Consider the following 22,100-nt stretch of genomic DNA (forward strand, 5'->3'; position numbering starts at 1 on the left):
AGCAATCAGAACTCTTACTTTAATGTTCTATAAGCTGTTTTTGTGTATGGCTTATGACCTAAGGTATTGTTATGAGAGGTTCACCATTCTCCTATGTGTGGGGTTTTATATATTAGCTCTTACGTCTAATAGTTTACATATGATTGAATGATGCAACTATGCCTACGAAGGACGATTTCCACTTGGAATTATATTGTGATCTATAACCCCAAGTGGTAATTTGACATAGTAATCGTCTAAAATCGAAAATTAATATTGTTGCACATTTTTACGTTCTGATCATTTTGGCATACGTTTGGCATTTTTGATGTGTAGTATGTGTTTTGTTTAGATACATTTTTTGTCAACAATTTCGGGCGTATGGGTCAACCGATTTGAATGATTCAGTATCAGTAATAATCATCTTAAGCATTAGATTCCTATTGATAGGGAGATGTGCTGATAAGTTTCTGGCAAAGACAGGTCTATCTGTTTGGGAGATACAGAGCAAAAAGTGCTACAAACTCCATTTTTTAGGAAAACGGAGCAAACGGCAAATCTTGGTACGAAACCGAAAAAAAATTACTCAAAATGTGTACACATTATTAAAATCTCTATAAAATATCTGGTGCACATATATCCAATAAACCTTTTTGACCGCCCAATGACGTTTCCTTGAATTATTTTTATTGAGAGTCCATAACCGCTGGACCTGCCTTTCATATCTTTACGTTTCAAAGTTTTCTGGACATTTTGGCATACCTTAGATAAAATGAAATTATGTGTGGCGTGTGCGTGTGTATTTCGTCCACGACTTCGGGCGCACGAATCAACCGATTTCAATTTTTCAAAACGCATTGACGGCAAGACGTGCTGATTAGTTTTTGCCAAAGGCAGGTCTATCTTTTTGGGAGATACAGATCAAAAAGTGCTAAAATTACAGTTTTCGAGACAACGGGGCATCCGATTCGAATAATTCAACTAGTGGGGTGCATGGCATCGTGCCTTAATGCAAAATGCAGGAACTTCTCGTATCGCCATTAAAAATCTTGGTACGTAACTCAAAAAAAATTACTCAAAATGTGTACACATTATTAAAATCTCTATAAAATATCTGATAATTTGGTGCACATATGTCCAATAAACATTTTTGACCGCCAAATGACATTTTCTTAAATTATTTTTATTGAGAGTCCATAACCGCTGGACCTGCCTTCTCAAAAACTTAATCAGTTCTTCATCTTTTCAATAGAAGTGAAATGTTTTCTGAATCATTAAAATCGACGCCCCGTTCTCTTATAAACTGAGTTATTGTTTTTGGCATTTTTGGCCCCGTATCTTCGGAACGACTAGACCTGCCTTCACCAAAAACTAATCAGCACGTCTCCTTATCAATACAAACCAAATGTTTTTTGAATTATTCAAATCGGTTGATCCGTGTTCCAGAAATCGTCGACAAAAATTTGTATCCGCACACACACACACATACATCCCTTTTTTTTAATGTATGCCAAAACATTCAGAAACCTTTAAAACGTAAAGATATATAAAGATTTTCATTTTAGATTTTTTGCGATTACTATAACTTACCCTACGGGAAGTTCAAAAACATTTTGATCGAATTGACAGAGTGAAAAAACGACTGCTATTTCGAGGAAGCAAATTTTTTTTAATTTTCAAAAATATTTTTTTTTAATATCAAAAATGATACGGATTTTAATTTTAATTCTAAAGCTCACTTATATACTTGAAATAAATAATTTTAACTCAGCAAATTAGTTTGTATTGCAGCATACAAATATTAGTAAGATTTCATTTAAATCTTTTGAAATCTTTATCCATTTTTCTAAATCTAATTTATTCTTTACAAAATAATCCTTATCGGATGAAATGCAACTATGCCAACGCTTTTTCCAATTTTCAAAATGTTTTTATACTCATCTTCCTGAATGGCCATTAGTTCCTTCTTCGATTCGACTTTTATGTCTTCAATCGAGTCAAAACGTTGTTCACGCAATTTCTTTTGATTTTAGAAAATAGCCAGAAGTCGAGCAATTCTAAATTAGAAGAATACTGTGGTTTCTGAACGATTTTGGTTAAATTTTTGGCGAAATCGTCACAAAGAACTAGTGCAGTGTGTTGCATTATCGTAGTGTAGTTGATCAGTAGATGTTCTTGGCCTGATTTGATGTGGTTATTTGAAAAAAATTGTGCCAATTAAAAATACTTGTTTTTGACATCGACTTCTCACCAAAGGCCTTCTGCAATTCATTCACAACGTTTCGGCTGCTGATATTTCATTTCGAGCACAAAATCTAATGTTACTTCTTTGTTGAATACTTTCAGACATCGTAATCGAATCATAGAAGAAACAAAGTTTTTTTTGTTTGCAGAAAACATAACTACAGAAGCATAACTATTACACCAATTGACGTGAAATTTGACTCAGATGTCAATAAAAGTACTACCAACTTAAAAATAAAAACATTTGCCTCTATTGACAAACCTCAAAAGTTTAAATTGAACAGCCTTACTCATATTTTTATGCATGTTTTTAATTCACAGAAATGTGAAACAAAGGCGTCTAATTCTTTCTTCGTTAATTAAGTTCTGTTTATGTACTTTTACAAATTTTGAAAATTTTTATATTCATTTTACTTTTCATAGGCCTACGTTATTCGTTAAGCCCATGAATTCTATCTCCATACAAGTTTCAACAAAATCATTTAATTTTTTTCTACAATTAATTACAAAGAAATAGCCCGGACGATTGTTATGAAAAACTAACCATTAAAAAGCATGCTTTAAAATTGATTACTTACCAATTGCTGCAAATATCGACTCGTTTTCAAATCAAATCATCTGTAACAGTAAAATACTTAGAATAAATTAATTTGATTATCAAGTTTTATTTAAACATAGTTAATATACCTAACATCGTATTTTCCATAAGAAATTTTAGCTGCAACTTTATGTGCTATTCACTAAACTACACTACACAAAAAAAAAACTACACTACACTACACTACACTACACCACACATAAAATACTAAATGTTTCATAAATAAGCATTAAAAATAGCGAAAATAAATGCACGAATGCACAACTATTATTTCGAAAGATAGTTTTAAAATTGGAAGGCAATTGCAGCTGACATTAGTTCATTTACGGTTAACCATACTTGTTATTTATACACACCAGCCGATTATGGTAATGTGGTAATTTCATTTTGATATTCCTTGGATAACGATCACATAAAGGAAGAGATTAAATATAATATTAAATCTCAATTATCCGGTTTGATATTTCACAGTATACCTGCAATATCATCTCTTATTTAACTTATTTTCATTGATATTATTCAGATTATCTGCTTTATGGTAAAGTTTTTCTCTTGCTACTTCTATTGATATTCATAATTTTGTTATTATATGGAATTGACATTATCCTCTTGAAGTTTCTATAGCGAGTTCTATAATATTCCTGAAAAGAAAAATGAATTCAATCAAAATTATTACAAATTAGTACAAAATAATAATAAAGCAAAAGTATATGAGCAATAACAATCAATTGATTAAACAGAGATGGTTGTTCGTTTTACAAAATCAAGATTGCCGTTTTTTGATTGAAAAGTTAGTGTTATATTTTTATTGCAGGTAAAATCAAACAAATTTCAAAAAATTATTTTGTTTTTCTTTTCTTACAAACATTATGCGATGTTGTATGAAATTCTTATTATAAAAACACTGTCTTATCTGTTTTATTCAAAATTAGTTAGATTAAATAAAAATGATTTTATCTATTAAGTAAAAGATACAAATTCAAATTCGAATCGTTGTCAGACAAATGTAATTGAACTTGAATTAGATATAAAAATAGTTATATATATATATATATATATATATATATATATATATATTATCTACGTAAAATAAATTGGCAATTATTTATTTCATAAAGATCTAAGAATATGCCAGAAATAATATAGATGTCTGACAAAAATCCGCATATGAGCTTCTCCATGAAGAGTCAGATATGCGAAAGTATACAAACAATAAGCTGGCATTCTATCCCCATATAGAATAAGCGCCGCAATGCCATACAAAATTCATATTTCAGAAAATACGATCTTGTGTATAAAGGCTTACATTGAAATGATACTATATAATATTATTCGGAAATCTGTCATCACGAAAGAATAAGCTTACTTCGTGATGTGTAACGTGAACTCAATATATTGACTATGGAATTGAAAATTGTATACAGTGAATATATTGCATAATACTTGTATCAACAATGCCGAAGTTTTCTAAACGTTAAGTATCGTTATCAAACGTTATCACGGTTTTCTCGGATTTTGACAAAATATTGAATTTATTGAAAAATTAAAAGTTGCTATTTATCATAAGGCAAACATTCGCCATCCAGTAGGAGACTTCCTACGAAAATTTGAAATAACAATGTTCTAAAGTATGCAATTAAATATCTAATATTGTAGCGGACATAGAACATGTACAACATTCAATAGAATAGGATATAAATAGTATGTGAAGAATATAAGATAATGTAGAACTATTGAAGCATATAAAATAAAAATAATTTAAATAAATGAAAGCTATAGCGACGTTAATAATAATAAACAATAAGAAATATTAATACTGAATGAAACCCAGAAAAAATTATCAAATATGTATTTTACCATAATTCATGTAAAAATATATCATGTAATTAAAACTACCTATGTGAAGCACTGAGTATCATGAAAATACGGTGGAGACGCCGCGTACATTTCAGCACAATCATATGTATCAAACAGTACTCATAAAAAAAATGAAAAATAAATGTGCACTTATATTTTTGTAGAAAAACTTATTTAGGCGCGATTAGGGTGTAAATCCGTACAAATGCAACGGAAGTGCGTTACGGCAAATGAGATAAGATAAGATAAGATAAGAGTGGCAATAATTCGTCATTCGCTCTCGATGCTATCATTTCTATACGGGTCGATTGTGATTAGTCGTCGCGTATATAAATAGAGATCTGTCGTTGTATGCGTACTGGCATCAACGTTGTATGCGTACCAATATCAACAAGGAAATCGGCATAGATAAATAAACGTTTTACAATTACATCGTAGTACAAATCTTGATTTAATAAAAAATGTCCGAATCAAAAGAATATTACTCTGTCCTCCGTAAATAATCATAATGAAAATAATAAAACGAATGCAGCATTTGCGCCGTGTATGAAACATAAGTTTATTGAAATAATTTCTATATTATTCGTAGTTTCTATAAGTCTTTGAACTTGAAAACAGATATTACAGCTGTTCAAAGAATGAGATTATATCGCCAGCGAAAAAGAAAAAAAAATATCATTAGTCAATGAATGTGTGTTAATTTTAATTACATTAAGTTCTTCAAACACAATTATTACTTGATGAGTGAAGTTGCGAAAACAATATTTCTTTAGACGTTGTTTAACATAATCCACTGTGTGAACGAATAATAAAGAAGTTATTAATCAGCAATTACTTTATTTCTTTAATGAAGGTTTATTTCTAAATGCTAATTACAATGACAAACCGATCATGCCATATTTGAAGTATGACTTTAATTATATTATTGTTTTTAAATATTATACATATTTTTAATGCTATTATGAATATATAATTTATAATTTATCATTTTATAAATGTGTATAATGGTTGACACTAATAAATATGTGCATCATGAGTGTTACCACATTACTAATAAACATTATTCAAAATTGTTATATGATGTATTTATTTTTACTTAAATGCCATCTTGTACAGTAGCAAATAAGTTTTACTTCAATCGCGTGTGAACCTTACGCGCACTCTTTTTTATTACACATTAAAATCATATAAATTATAGGTTGAACTTAATTTAAAAAAAAGTTGTGATGGATTAACATGTTGGATGGATAAACATTAACACTCATGATATGAATATTCAAATAAAACGTTAAGAGCAATGATAATTATGCGCATGCGAAATTATACTCAACCGAAAATTTACTTGAGACTATTAGTGAAAAGTTTTATAATTTATAACTAATTGTCATATCTGCATATAAATCGTCATATATTAATTATTCTTTGGTCCTGTATGGGATAATTTTTATCTTTCAGTCCATTCGTTCATGTTGAAATTGGTTTATAGTATTTAATTTATTAATCATATAATTAATAGTAAAATATATTTTCAGTATGCCATAAATAATTCGATATATTGAGCTAAGGTTTTGTTTTTCGATATATACTTTGGTTACAAAATAGTACCAATTAACTGAATTATATGTCTGAAAATTTGTTTTCTAATTAATAATTTTGATAAATTCATGATTTAATTTATTGACCTTAAATATGAGCAACCACGTTTATGATTTTGATATAAATCTGTATGCAAACAAATCTTCACGAACTTACTTAACTTCACGAAGAAGAGTAAACCTAATTTGCATGCAAATGCGTACGTAGTTGACAAGAATTATGATACTTAAAGTATAAAATTAATTACTTTATTTATTATAATTCAAAATATCAAAGATTTAATTTAATTTTATATTTTTTCCAAGTATACAAGTTTTAATTTAATTTTATATTTTTTCCAAATATGAAATTTAAAAAAAATTACTAATGATTTCTTCATACAAAACGGAAACTGTGAGTCTGTAGTATTTAAAATATTTATAAAAACCATAAAAATTATATTAACATAAAAAAACTCATTTCTCAAAAAACTAGAGTTTTATATTATATTATACTATAATATATTATATTTAATTAACTTCATTAGAGCAACTTATATCTATTTGTTTCTAATAAAAGTAATTCAATATAATAACGCATAAATATTGTGCTTGGAATTACGAAAATAAATATTTATGAGAAGGAAAGTGTATGTTATTTTTATATTTAATTTATTTTTATTACCAATATTTGGAGTCATTTTGAATCATTTAGTACAAAAATTGAAAGAAGTTTAATGTTTGTTGACGTATTCTCAAAAGCTCATAATAATAATAATGTATAAAAAATAAACCATTTGCATGAATTAACTAATATGCTTGGTCCAAATTAGTACAAAATTGTGCTAATAATACAATTGTAGGTATATATATATATATATATATATATATATATATAAATTATTGTACGTATAAATTATAATATTGATTTCTTATTGATTAAATCGACGGTTTACACTTGTCGGAAAGTTCATGCAACTTGCTTAGGGCAAAGTGCCACAAAATAACAAACAAAGTGATTTGTATGTATACAAGTAACAGTAATAAATTATTCATAGAAATTGAACAAAAAACTTAATTTTGGTCTTCAAAAGCAATTCGGTTTACAGATTATGTTAATGCAGGGCGCTGAACAAACATACTTAATCTTTTTCCCTTTGGACCCTATTTCAAAATCAGTATAGTTCAGTCGTTATGATGGCTGCCACTATCGTAACCTGGCACAACCGTACCTATTCTTTCCTACATATTTTAAATTCACATCTCGTCATATTTATATTTGGTCCCAGAACCTATTCGAGAGCTTGGATCGCGATCATATTCATTTTTAGGCCAAAATTTTCATTACGAGCTAGGCTCGCCAAAGAAAGAGAAGAAATTAACACCTTATAAATGAACAAAACTACAAAGAAATAATTTAGTTGCATAAGTAATATAATGCATAATTATATGTAAAAGTATATGTATATGTATATGTGTATGTATATGCAAAAATTTAACCAATGCATGTACTTTATATATAAATTTTAGTAAGATTTGTGTTCAAGTATAACTGCTTTCATATCGAAATCTATTTCCAGGTGCAATATTTGAACAAGGAACTGACGAAGTTCAAACGGCATTCAAATATGCAATGCAGATCCATAACCAGAACATATCGTCGCGCAGATTCGAACTACAAGCGTATGTGAACGTCATCAATACAGCTGACGCATTCAAATTGTCGCGCCTCAGTAAGTATATTACGATACGGGTTGTCCTACTATACTCGAATGGATAAAGGTCCATAATCTATAGCTCGATGTTGTTGGACCAACATCGTCACGTGCTCATTCTACACATCTGTAGGTGTTGTGTTATAATGAAACCTCGCTTAACGAGCATGTTAACGATTCCTTTGAACTATTTTCATTATCATTTTTTTTTTTGTAAAAAATTCGTTTTAAATATTTTTATAAGTACTATATTACTTACTTTATGCAATACAATATACAATAGCCTAAGTGAATTTGTGTGTTGCATTTCTATTATTATTATAAATTCCTTTCAATACAAAGGATACAGAAAGGATTCTTCCAAAGAAATGGACAAGGTTTATTGCTCCCACCCGTATTAAACGGATAATAGAAATTTTCTAAATTTTCTAAATTTTGTAGTTTTATCAGTGTATATTTGTAATCTGCCCTACCTTTCAGACAGAGTTTGTAATAATTTTTATATTGTATATTTAAACTTATTACTTAGTATTCAGTTAGTCGCGATACTAGGCATATGTTGAGCTTAGCGCGTAAAAGTTACTCAAATATTAATTAAAGATAGAACATTTTAAGTCGCGATACTAGGAACATGTTTAAACCTAGCGCACAAGTTACTAAACCTTTTTAATAGATAAATTTAATTCTTACATGTCGATCGATGTTTAGAATGTGTAAATTAGGAATAAGATAAGTGTTTATAAAGTGTAGTAAATGTAATGGCATTCAAACAGCGGGGACATAAGTATGGTGTAATTAGCGCCTTAACAGAACACTTATTATTACTAATCACCAGCTGAATAACAAATTATCGATTTATGTAAAAATAATATGTATCGTTTTCAAATAATATACATTTTTCTGTTCAACTGAATATAGGTCAAAGAGAAACTAAATTGTTTAGCTTATCAAGAAAAGAAATTGTCATGCTTTACGAGAAAAAGAAAATTTTATATTAAACAAAAACGATCGTACCCTTCTACACGAAAAGAAAATGTTATGCTTAACTAGAAAGGAAGATGCCTTGCTTAGCAAGAATAGAGAATGTCTTGCTTAACAAAAGAAAAAAATAATTATTAATTGTGAATAAGCCTGACAAGGGCCTGAATTAATATTTATTATTATTGATTACAGCTAATACTATGTCATAAGCACATTTTTACAAAGATTACACTGAATCTAACTTTGCTCTGGTCGCAAATCGCATTATTAGCTTAGAGTTTTTTTTGACAATCGATTTCATTATTTCTTGAAGTGCTCTTTATCTTTTAAATAAACATTAAATATGGGATTCGGCGCTGTTTCGCCTACATATAATATTTGCATATGTGTGTTTATATAAATCTACAAAAACAAATATGCGAACACTGTTTATGAATATACTAATAATTACAAAGTCCTTTTGCGAGAATAAACGAATCGAATAAAACGAATCGGCACTTTATGGATACATTCATTTTCTTTCTGAACAGGAATAATTGAAACCGAGATAAATAGAATAGTTCTAAGCACAATACGTAATACATCGGCTGTGATTATTATTTTAACCTCTAACACTTTTTTTAAATTTTGGGACCAATTTATTTCAATTTCCTATAATTTGAAGTTGAAAAATACATGAAACGCTTGTTACTTAGAAAAACTATTTTTATTTTAGGTTGTCCAACCCTAACATTTTTTAGATTTTGTTAATTTTTTTTTTTAATTTTAATTTTCATAATGCGGAATTAAAAATTGCATACGACTTGAAGTTTTCACCTTCCTTCGACAATCTCTATTTTTTAATAGCCATTTTAGTAATTGAATATTTTTCACCACGCTTTTTAGTTAGTGATTGTTTTTTTATCGACTCTCAATTCATATTGTCCTGAGCTTATAAAAAAACATGAATTTTACTTAAAAATAAACAATTCATTTTTATCAAGGGTTGCCCATTCCTCCCATTTCATCATTGTACAAATTTTTCTCGATGCGCACAAACAGTACAAAGTTTATAAATGGTCTGCATAAAGAGCGATCATATTCATTTTTTAGAGGGATTTTGGCTAAAAAATAAAGAAAGTAAATGTTAAAATATAAAGATACAACAGTTTTTGATAACGAACTAGGTACCATACAAAATTATAGTAAAGCTGTAAAATTTTCCACTCACTCAATTTTTTCAATTTAGATCAAATCGTTGGCCATCCCGTACAACAATGTAATTAAAAAACTGATGAATTAATGAAAAGTGCAGTAGTAATATATCAAAATTTTGAAACTTTAAATGTACCAATTCAATTTACATATAATCAGTTTCAGATTAGGTTGCGACTCGCAAGACCTAATTCTAAATTCTAAATTCTCCATTCTAAAATTCTAGCTGGCGTCTGATGTATAGACAAAATACGTGGTAGATGGATACCTGCAGTTAGGAAAAGACAAAACTCGAATTGCATCAACCCTTCTAAGCGAATTTTTTTTGATGAAAATTTTCCAATCATATACCATAAAGGACAGAACTGCAATAACCGATATTTTTTCACATGTATTCCTCTAGAATAAAATTTAAAATCTAGAAATACTTGGTTATCTGTACTTTACGCGCAAACACGAGAGAGGTGCCGAAAAGTTGCATTCAGTAATAAAATAAATAACTTAAAAAATGATTAAAAATCAAGTTTTTTATTATTTGATAATATTTATTTAACTACTATAATTAGTTTTATTCGACTTAAAACCACAATAAGCATGTTCTCAATGGACCAGTCATTTTGACCGGTACTAGTAGAAATAGATATATTCAAATGGCGGGTTTATCTAGTGTTAAGTGACATTTATATGGGGCGTTAGATGCTCTTTTCACTAATGCACCACATTTGCAATAAGTTATTTTCATGCTAAACTTTTTGCATTAGAAATATTTTTTATGGCAAAACAACGTTTATCGGGTCAGCTAAGTATATATATATATATATATATATATATATATATATATATATATATATATAGTTTTCATAAATGTGTGTAAATATATATTGGCCAGTGTGGTTATAAGCATCATCTTGCGTTCGGACGGTCTAAGGCGTCGCATCCCGCTGGGATCTAGATTGAATTTTCGAACGGACACATAGCACTCAGCCGCGTGACGTCTAACGCGACTTGCTAAAAAGAAAAAAGCAAGAGAAAGCAGCAAGAAGTAAAAAAAAAACTAACATGATCTCGGAGCAGTGAGATATTGCTTCTGAATCGTATTGGGACGCGCTCGAAGAGCCGAGCGTCGCCTCTCACTCGATACTCGATACATTTATACTTTAGATCAGTTTGACATTGTTTTATAGCGATCAGTTTAGAAGATAGAGTAGAAAATAATGTACTAGCATTAAAAAGACTTTACGAAGATATTACATTGCTGAACTATCCAGTCGCTTAAAGTTTATATAAAGCAAATCATAATAGAAATTATTTATTTACGAGCAAAACTTCAAACTGAAACACTATTTAATCATCAATATAATGTACTTCAATATATTCATATTAAGAAGACTTTATGAAAATGTTAGATTGCAAAACTATACAATCGCTTATTACAAGAAAACGGCCCGGCCGATCTTGTCCAAAAACTAATCAGCACGATTCCCAACCAATATCTTTCGAACGGTTTTCATATTCAAATTTTCATAATCAATTCAGAATTGCGGGCTAAAACGTGGACGAAAAAATTTTCAAGTTTCTGCTATTTGTATATTCATTTACGAGCAAAGCTTCAAACAACCAATAAGTACTATTTGATTTTCTGACAAACGTACCATGTGGAACTATTCTGACATAGTCAAATCCATTTTAATTTTTTGTTTGAGTAAACCTACATATTTTATATGAGAATCTATCAGCATATCACATTTAAACCGACATAATTCCTTTACTATTTTCGAAATAATTCCTCATAAAATGCTTCTTAAAATATAAAGGCATTTTAATATATTTAGAGATACACATCATTATTTATTATATTGTTTTAAACCGTATCCAATCTCTCATATTATTAAACCAGATCATTCTTTATTAAACATGCGTTATTACCTGCTTTTCATTGAAGTTTTAATATATTATAGGTGTAAATATGTAGCTATATCCTCGTATTTCGTCGTATGCTTTTGAACAAGTTCACAAACATATGTGGGGAATCAAGAAGGCCAGACATTGAGAAACAAAAAAATCATTCTTATTTAGCATAAAATTTTGTAATTAATAAATCGTTTATATTTTCATCCAATGCAAAAAAAAATCACTTATCATTTTTATTTATCATAAAATTTTGTAATTAATAAAATCGTTTATATTTTCATACAATGGGTGTGTGGGTAAATCAAGTAGACTAGACTTGGAGGAGAAACAATTGGACTTGTCATTTTATTTATCATTAATTTTCATAATCAATAAATAGATTTTGATGCAGCACCATAATCACTGGTCTTCAGTGACTACTCATAAGGTACGTCAAGTCCTCGGTTCATCGTAGTTACTACCTGACACCGGACTTCCGTTGGTATACCCATTTTGTATACCCAGACCTCAGTGTTTATTGCTGACACAAAAGTTAATTCTGAGCCTAGACCTTGGGTCATAAATTGAATGCACTATCAAATGGTCATTGGAATCGCAATTCAACCTCTCCTTGTCCGTTAACTCACCAAATTTTCTTTTGATGCATAAAACTTAAGACTGCTTCTTGTCAAGTTGATGACTCTTTAATACTCTCTCCTTCGAATCACATCTGATTCGAGAATCCCATGTATGATCCAAAGGGCTACAGAAGTCAAAAAGGTTATTATAATCATTGCGAAAATACATATTTTTACAGAGCGCCATCTATTTACCCAAAATATTATAGAAATTAAAATAAATACAGTAAATCGTGGCAGAATCTTTGAAGTTTACCAAGACATCGAGGTTCAGGAAATTTACCACGTGATTTATATTCAGAACCATATAAAAATGACAAGTGTTTTTTTTTTGTTTCTCAATCTCTGGCCTTCTTGATTGCCCACACATATATTGCAATATATAAAACATACAGCATAAAGGTGAATTAGTACATAAGTTGTCTACCCTTGGGATTATACTTATTCATTAGATATTTTGCAACAGTACATTTATATGTAATATAAAAAAAAACAATGTATTGTAATCATGCGGCAAAAATTTATGGGTGGATTATTAAACTATACACATCCATAGCTGTAATTAGAAGTTTGGACTCTATCTCAAAATCGGTATAGTTTATTTGTTATGAGGACTGTCACTACCGTATCCTGGCACAACCGTACCCGTCTTTGTCTTCCAACAATGTAAAATATTATGTAAAACACACATAGGACATTATATAGAATATAAGAATTGTTTGTACAGCTTTTCTGATACAATGGAAAAGTTATTTTTGATATAAATTTGTAATTAATCTATTTTGAGTTTACATTTTAGTTAAATATATCGATAAATATCTTTATTTGATAGCAATTTTTGGTTACCTAAATTTGTAATATTTAATAATCACTTGATTTGCTAAGGGCATATTATTTTCTCAACAGAATTAGGATAGTCGATAACTTGATAAATGATGAATTTCAATAATGCAATAAACTAGTGGCGTATGGCATCGTGTCTTAAGGCAAATTGCTAGAACTACTCGTACTGTAATGTAACTATTCGAATAATTTTGAATGTTTTCAAATATATTGTTATAAGCGATATTTAAAGTATATAATTGATCTTCAGATTTTTAGCTAGAATTGAAATTAACTTCAGAATTTTTTTCGATACCCAAAAAAAATGTTGTTGAAAAATAAAAATTTGGAGTAAAAAAAATAATTTGTTTTTTCCAAAAGCAATCGTTTCGTTAATACAAGCAAAAGGTTTCTTGAAACATTCAAATCGGATGTTCCGTCCTCTCGAAAACTACCATTTTTTGCACATTTAGCTTCTTACCTTCGAATCAGCTGGAACTGTCTTTGCCAAAAACTAATCACCACTGCTTTTCATCATTACGAATAGAATATTTTTAGAATATTTCAAATCGGTTCATCCGTGCGCTTGAAAACGTGGACGAAAAATTGTATCCACACAATATAAAATACATACACGCATGCACACACACATCAATTTTCTAAGGTATGCCAAAATGTTCAGAAACCTTTGAAACGAGAAGATATAAAAAAAAAAACATTTTCGATTTTTGGACGATTACAATAACTTACCCGACGGGGAAGTTAATAATATCATTTATTTTCACCAACTAATTTGCTGTCAAATATATCTTGTTATAGAGTATGTAGCTGCATGCATGAATTATGGCGAATAGAAATATTTCGATGTGTTTGCAAAGATCTTTACTTAAAAAAAAGAAAAGAAAAATAAAAATGCAAATAAGAAATGAGATGGACATGATGTATATTCAAATTTTGCTTTTATTCCAAAGTTTTTTGCTTAACTAGGCATGCATGAACGTCGCTAATCTAAGAAGTGAGTACGGAAACAAGAACTTTAGTGTTTTCGCGCAACCCGCACAAAGTTTTACTATAAAAATCATGCAAGTTTTCTCTTACATCTTCGCTGTTCTTTCATCATTTCTACGTACACAAAACTATAAACAAACATGCAAACAAGAACTGAGTAGTGCGTGACGTACATGAGAATTTGTTCTGTATAATTTCTTTGAGAAAATTCTTTCAATGTTGAGCAAGGGTACATGAAGTGTGGAGTTGTTGGTGACGCGAAACGGAACACGAATTATGACCGCGGGCCCAAACCGTAAATAACTGAACGCCGCGGGCGGCGGGACATCGCACGCGCCGGCAGATTTATTTAGAATGCGCCATACATCCCCGAATGGAGTACAAGCTCATCCAGTTTAATTTGGTTTTCCGTGTTTATTATTCTACGCTCATTATACGCTCTTATGTACTGTTTTGCGATTTATAACATTAGCTAAAAGTATGATGTTGGTGGAAGCAGAAAGTTCAATTTTCAAATTCTTTTCATAAGGTGTGATGTTGCATTTTTCCAAAACATTCAATAAATATCAATTTTAATTTTTGTTGACGAGATTTATGGTAAACCGAAAAGTCATTTTTGTTGTTTAACTGGTATTGTATTGTTTGAAGTGCGGTCTATATTAAAATTAATATTAAGATCTAGGGCCAGCCGTGGTCCCGTGGTAAGAACGTGGGCTAGCAAATCCTAGTCCCGGGTTTGAATCCAACCTCGGTCGGTTCGGTATCAAAGCAGCTTGATACCAAATTTTCACTTGAAATCATAGATTTCAAATATGATTTCAAGTAAAAATGGCCTTTCGTGGGCATAGCTGTAGTGGCAACATGCCACTTGGAAGTAAAAAGTCATCACTATTACAACAATTGTAATAATTCAGCACATAGAGACGGGACAACTGTTTGGGTTGCCATCTATAATAATTGTAAGATAATTGATCACAACAGCTCATAGAACTCATAAGTTCTGATCGCTGTTAAAGAATTTTAATAAAAAAAAAAATATTAAGATCTAAACTTTCAGAAAATTTCTTCTCATTGATTTGGAAGAATTTGAGCCATTGGGAGTAAAGAAATTCGAAAATATCAATATTAAAAACCACCCTAATTGCTTTTAAGCGCAATCTAGAGCATTAAAATTATGACCATTTTTTGGTTATTGCGGTCAACTTTTATCAATTTTGTTAATTTAAACTTTGAAACCATAATCGTGAATATTTTCTAGAATAGTAAAAAAAATATGACAATTGCCTAAGTTTTCAAAAATTAAGGCTATTTGTTGAACTAAAAAAATATTTTTTAAAATCGATGGACTGTTGAACTATAAATTTAACATTTTTGAAATCGGTAGACTTGGAGATACACGGTTACGGTTCCAATGCTTAATTAGACATAACATTACCAGTTCTTTAAGTATTAGTTATTTAAATGGTTAAGATAAATTATTATATTTGAGGTAAATAAATATCAACAGTTTTTTCATTTAAATTTTAAGACTGTTTATATGTAGTTGGTGTAAAAAACATCTTATCTGTAAACAATAAGAATATAGCAAAATCAATTTAAAAAAAAACATTTAAACAGAAGATAAATAAAATTAATAGTTATTCCAGCTCAGATGATAGATTATTCTAACAAATTTCTGTACGAAGTGAAAGAAATGTGCCCATAAAATGTTTTTGAAACTGTAGTTGTATTTACCTTAAATGTAAATACCTCGTAATTCTTATGATAAATTTACTAGAAATACCCATAAGAGCAAGATTTATGATAGTAGATTTATGATTATGTTTAACAATATATATTTACATTAATATTTTTACTTCTGTTGTACAACTTAATAATTAAACTGCATTGCATTGATTAATTAGTGTAGCTCTTATTCCGTAAATCCTCCTTAAAATTAAGAATATAATGATAGATTTTTTTGCCCCTTGGCTGTCCTACTTCACAACGCCTATGGGGTAAAGAGGATCAAGTGACTAATTTTTGAAAATTTGTAAAAAAAAAGATTTTAGCTAGGGTGAATTATCTGCGACTTTTACTGATTATAGTTAGATAGTTGTTCGTTTAATATGTTTTATTGGTTGTGATGTAGTCGGTTTAATTATAATTTTAATTAAAACAAGACTTAAGACTAAATACAAATAAAATGAATGATAATAATTAATAAATGGTAGTCTGCCCAAAGGCAAGTCCATGGTGAGAGAACAACCACAAATAAATGATTCTCTTACCCTCGTCATCGTAAAATAAATAGTAAAAAACAAAAATACAGAAACACTAACTAATTTTACATTGATTCTTAACTAAAAAACGTCGCATATTTTTGAGAATAATAATAATGTATAAGTTAAACTTAGAATTTGACTTTAACTATAAAATAGGACAATAGACAATATTCATATCCTATTATGAAAACGTGGTAGTCAATTGATATACTTCAAACATTTCAACTTCCTAGACATGTATCTTGAGTTCAACCACTTGTTTTTGCTTGATCAACTCATAATTATAAAATATAACATAAATAAAAATCGCAAAAATACAGTCGTCAAAGCTCATACTGAAGCATGAGCAATAGCTTTTTGATGTTTTAAAAATATATGTGCATTAACACATATTTTATTGATGCCAAATGATGATCTACTTGTATTTAGTTTTTTTGTATAAATCAACTACAATAGCCATATCATTTTATGCTCTTTACAAAAAACATTTGTTATGCAAGCCTTCAGCAAGATCGTTAATAAGATCCAATTGGTGCAATTTTCAGCATGTAAACACTCGCGTAGGTAAATAACCATAGATCAAGTGCAAATGAGCAAGCACGACTACATATCATGTAAGTGACTTTCCTTCCGCAAATAGTTGCTGTTGTGATGTCGCAAATAGCGCAGCGTTGTTGTGCGAGAGCAGAGTCAGTCACAGTAGAGCATGACACAATAGTGAACAGGGGCCTTGGGATCCAGTCCTGTCGTCAGGCAAAGTCTCGCTAAAGCCGTGGCCCGAAACGCTCTACTTTCCTCATTCCACAGTGTCATCCATCAAGAGAGCGGCTGTGAAATTGTCTACGACTTCTCGTCCTCACACCGCAACACATGCTGAGCAACTGCCGAGTTAAATAATATAGGGAAGGATCGGGTGAAATTAGCGTCGAAATGGAAAATACGATTCAAGAAAGCGAATAAAAGACTTATCGAAAAATTTGGTTTCGATGGATATCTAGAATTAGAATATTTTGGAGTAGGTCATAAAAGTTCAATTTGAATTTGAGCAATTATATTGTAAAAACCAAATCAATTAAATCACAACAAATAACACATTTCACACAATTTAACAATGTTCCATAAAACTCACAGCTATTTCATCATTGTTCAAAGGTGTTTTTTGCTATCTTTCAAAAATTTGTAGCCTGGTCCTTTTTATCCAATAGAGGCTGGGTATATTGTGACGACCAGGGGCAAACAGAACCAATGTTTTATTTTAATTTTAAAGGAATTTCACAGAACAATAGCTGTATTATTTAACCAATGCAAAATTTAATTCTCATGGCGCATTTTTTACAAAGATAACACTGTAAATAACTTCAATCTGGTATCTCGTCAGAAATATTCATCAGGAGGGTTGGAATAACCATTTGTTTAATATATCTTGCGTAATATTGCATTCATTTACTTTTTCATTTACTATTTTGCATTTTGTACAGATTTGCTAGTGCAAATGTTTAGTTGTTCATTTTTAATACACCCAGCTGTAAGCTTTTATAGAGGTTATATAAAAAACTGTTGAATACAACTTAAAATTAATAATACATCTAATAAAACAAACTAGTGGGGTGTATGGCATCGTGCCTTAAGGCAAATTGCTGGAACTTCCCGTACCGTAACGAAATGCTCGAGGAATACTGAACGATTTCAAATAGATTATTAATATTGTAACATTGTCTAATATTTATAAGAATTATATAAACTGAATTGCAAAGTTGAAATCATTTGTTTAAAGTATATTAGAAATATAGTCAGAATTAAAAGTAAAATCGGAATTATTTTCGATATACAAAAAAAAATTTGAAAAAAAAAGAAACCTTCAAAACGTCGAGAAATGTAAAAAATTTAAAATTCGATTTTCGGCCCATTATAATAACTTACCCTACGGAAAGTTAATAACGTATACTTGAAAATTATATTAAGGTCTGGAAAACTAAGCAACAGTGCTTACAATCAAAACAAATAAGGCAAGGAAATACTATTGTTATCGATTTTTATACATTTTTTTCGGCGTTTAAATCCAGGTGATAGCCGGTTATAAATCTTTTTCCCACTATTTCAAATATTGTTGTTAAAAAAATCATAAATTGACTTGTTTTTGAGATATCGGTGGAAGACCATTTTACCCGCGGTGGGTCTTTTTACTTCTAATTGACGTAAATATTTTATTTCACTATATAAGAAGACTCCAAAAAATACTTTCAGTTCTACCGTATAGCAATTTGCATAGCAAAAACAAGAAAAAAAAACATTAGATTTGCAACAGAAAAAGCCGAACGTAATTCGCCATAACTTATCCGTGGTAGTTTGAGTTTTATCATAGAAGTTTCGGTTTCGATATAAAATCAAGTCTCATCGTACATACTCTATTATTAATAGTTATATTTTAATAGGATTACATGTAACATTTTTCTCGTATTTTCAGTTTTAATAAACTTTTATACTATGTTCCAACTTATAAATATATGTAAAAGATATGTGATTAACATTAACAGCCATCTTTTCCTGTTATTTTTATTAGACATCCATGTTGTCTTAAAATTAGCTCTTCGAGGTTTCGGAAATAGCGCTTATTTCGTTCTTCAAAATCTATTCGAAGTTTGGAATGTCTTTCAATTTATCATTATTTGATAACATTATGAAGGTAAGGTGAAATTATTTTTGTAACCAGAAAATGTTGAAATAATTGTTTTATTTAATTTTAAATAATCTTACAAAAATTAAACACAGAGGCACAGACAAAGAAAATTTGGAGCATTAGAAACGGTAATTGTGCGGAACATTATGTACAATATGGCCTGGTTTATCCAGGTGGCTATCACCTGGTAATCTTCAGAATATTTAATATTCAACATAATTGTTTGACTTGCCAATTATTTGTGTCTTTTTAGGTTTGCAATATAAATCTCTTAAAAAAAAATCTTAAGCAATCTAAACATCAGCGAATGGTTGTTAATTGAATCAAGTGTGAAAAGCCATTTCCCTGTCTGCAATTTTTTTTTATTTTGATCATTCTAATACTATCGTTTATATTTTATAAAAATAATAATTTAGTACATGCGTTATAGTAGTATTAGCTATTCCTTTTACTAAATCATATAAGATGAAACTTTGTTTTAAACCGTTTTCCCTAGAACGCCCCTGGCTCAGAGTAGGTGACATAATGTAGCCGACGACATCCATGCACCCACATGTGCGTAGATTGCCTGTGAAACTTGATTAGATTCTTCTCAAAGTTCGTATCGGTAATTTACTATATACAGAAGCGCGTTTGTGACAGACACTCGGTAATTGAGTCGAATTATAAACGTGAGCAAAGAGTACAACGACCGCCTGATATATTCTAATAGGATACATCAATTTTAGAGCGATAAATAACGAGACCAATTCGTAATTAAAATAGAGTAATAGTTAATAGAACACAGTCAATTTGCAAATTCGATATATATATATATATATATATATATATATATATATATATACATATAACTAAAATAGAAGTACTGAAAGGATTGGGAAGGAGAAGTATGCGGATTTCTTGAGCACTGTTGTTTAGTTTACGATATCTGAATATTATTGTTAAGTATACCTTATTCAATCGTATTGTAAGATGTATTATTATCTTTTAGTTAGATACATTTTTTATATATGACATCTTGAAAAGCTTACATATGGTTGGAGTAATAATGATCACTTAAACACTGGCAAAATAGTGAACAAACAAGTGATATAAGTTAAATAGAGCAATTTAACAAGAGATAAATAAAATTAATAGCTATTTCAACTCTTATGATAAATTTTTCTGAGGAAGTTTCATGCGGAAACTATATAAAGTAGTGTGATCTTTGTGAAAATGTGCCTATGTGTACATATGCGTTTTAAACAGAAATTGTATTTGTCTCGCTTGTAATAATAGTATTTCAATATTATGATTATGATTAGGATAAGTAAAACGGAAGCACCTAGTATTAAAAGTTGATATAGAATACATTTAATAATATAATTTTTAGATTATAATTTTTAATTTTGTTGTTCAATCTAATAATTGAACTGCATCCCGTTGATTAAATTATGCAGATATTATTCTATAATACTACTTTAAAATTAAAAGTTAAATAGAGGACACATTTCTCCCTGGTTGGCTTTTTACCCCACTTATGAATAAAAAAGGACCAAATAACAAATTTTAGATAAATAGCAAAAACACATTTCTAAAATAATAAACTAGCTGTAAATTTTACTGAACATAGTTAAATTGTTTTGTTGATACGTGTTATGTGATGTGATGCAGTTTGTTTGATTTTCACAGTATAATGGTTAAAATTCAAATTGGATCTTTGTGCCCCGTCTTTCCTTATATGAGTGTGCACGTATAAAATCCTTTCTATTTACATACGTTTCGATACACAGTCTTATTTCATCATCAGTAGATTTAGGCACATTGGGGACTAAATAAATATTAGCAATAATAAATATACGTACACAGCATTATATTTACCTCAGGACTAATAGAATTTACCTCTACCAAAGTAAAGTATTTCGAGTTTGCTGGATGATGCATAGACTAGAAGAATTTTGGAATATGGTCTGGAAAAAAATGGAAATGATAAAATGGATCACCAAGGTTGGGAAAAAGAACCTTCTGCAAAACGTCGTCATAAAAAATCAAGATATAGGAGAGGAAGCACAGGACAGAAATTTGAGGAGTAAAACTACATCAGAGACCATAGAGTCAAACGAATATACAAGAAACAAAATAAATAACTAGCTGTAAGTGTAATTCTGTCTTAAGGCAATTAGGGCATCGTGCCTTAAGGCAAATTGCTGCAACTTCCCGTACCGCAATTCAAAATTCGAGTAATTAAAAATAATCAATAATAATAATCAATAAAAGTTGATCAATGATTTGAAACTTTTAATAGAATTTCCAACCATATTAAATAATTCTATCTTAAATCATTTATTTTGAAATAAATTTATCGTACTGCTTTAACTGCATAAAGACGAAATATCAAAGCGCGTAAGCGCCGCGTCGGCGTCTAACGCGTACACATTAGTACGGAATCCAAAGAAATGTGAACAACATTTATACTTATTGTTAAAATCTCTATAAAATATCTGATAATTTGATGTGCATATGTCTAATGTTAATTTTTGACCGCCAAATGGCTTATTTTTTTACTTTTTCCTCTATATCTCCAAAGTTGTTTGACCTGCCTTTCCAAAAATTTGAACAATTCTTCATTTAGTCAATACAAATAAAATGTTTTTTAAATTATTCAAATCGGACGCTCCGT

At 29.6% G+C, this 22,100-nt stretch overlaps 2 protein-coding genes across 3 annotated transcripts in view; one reads left to right on the plus strand and one right to left on the minus strand.

The window, feature by feature from the left end:
* Window positions 1-22,100, minus strand: part of LOC113378429 — a 295,400-nt gene that overhangs the window by 122,199 nt on the left and 151,101 nt on the right. For both annotated transcript variants that reach the window (XR_003367182.1, XR_003367183.1), the window contains exons 5-6: window positions 2,911-3,462; window positions 2,802-2,841 (exon numbers count right to left, since the gene is read on the minus strand). The gene's annotated coding sequence lies outside the window, so the exon portion shown is untranslated. The remainder of the gene's footprint in view (window positions 1-2,801; window positions 2,842-2,910; window positions 3,463-22,100) is intronic.
* LOC113378426 (glutamate receptor 1-like) overlaps window positions 7,871-22,100 on the plus strand; it is a 263,910-nt gene continuing 249,680 nt past the window's right edge. The window contains exon 1 of the mRNA XM_026618953.1: window positions 7,871-7,985. Coding sequence (XP_026474738.1) covers window positions 7,886-7,985 — 100 coding nt within the window. The 5' untranslated portion in view covers window positions 7,871-7,885. The remainder of the gene's footprint in view (window positions 7,986-22,100) is intronic.

This window comes from Ctenocephalides felis, unplaced genomic scaffold, assembly GCF_003426905.1.
Source record: "Ctenocephalides felis isolate EL2017-DRISC unplaced genomic scaffold, ASM342690v1 CF-g0.4_SCAFFOLD_01886, whole genome shotgun sequence".
Lineage (NCBI taxonomy): Eukaryota > Metazoa > Arthropoda > Insecta > Siphonaptera > Pulicidae > Ctenocephalides > Ctenocephalides felis.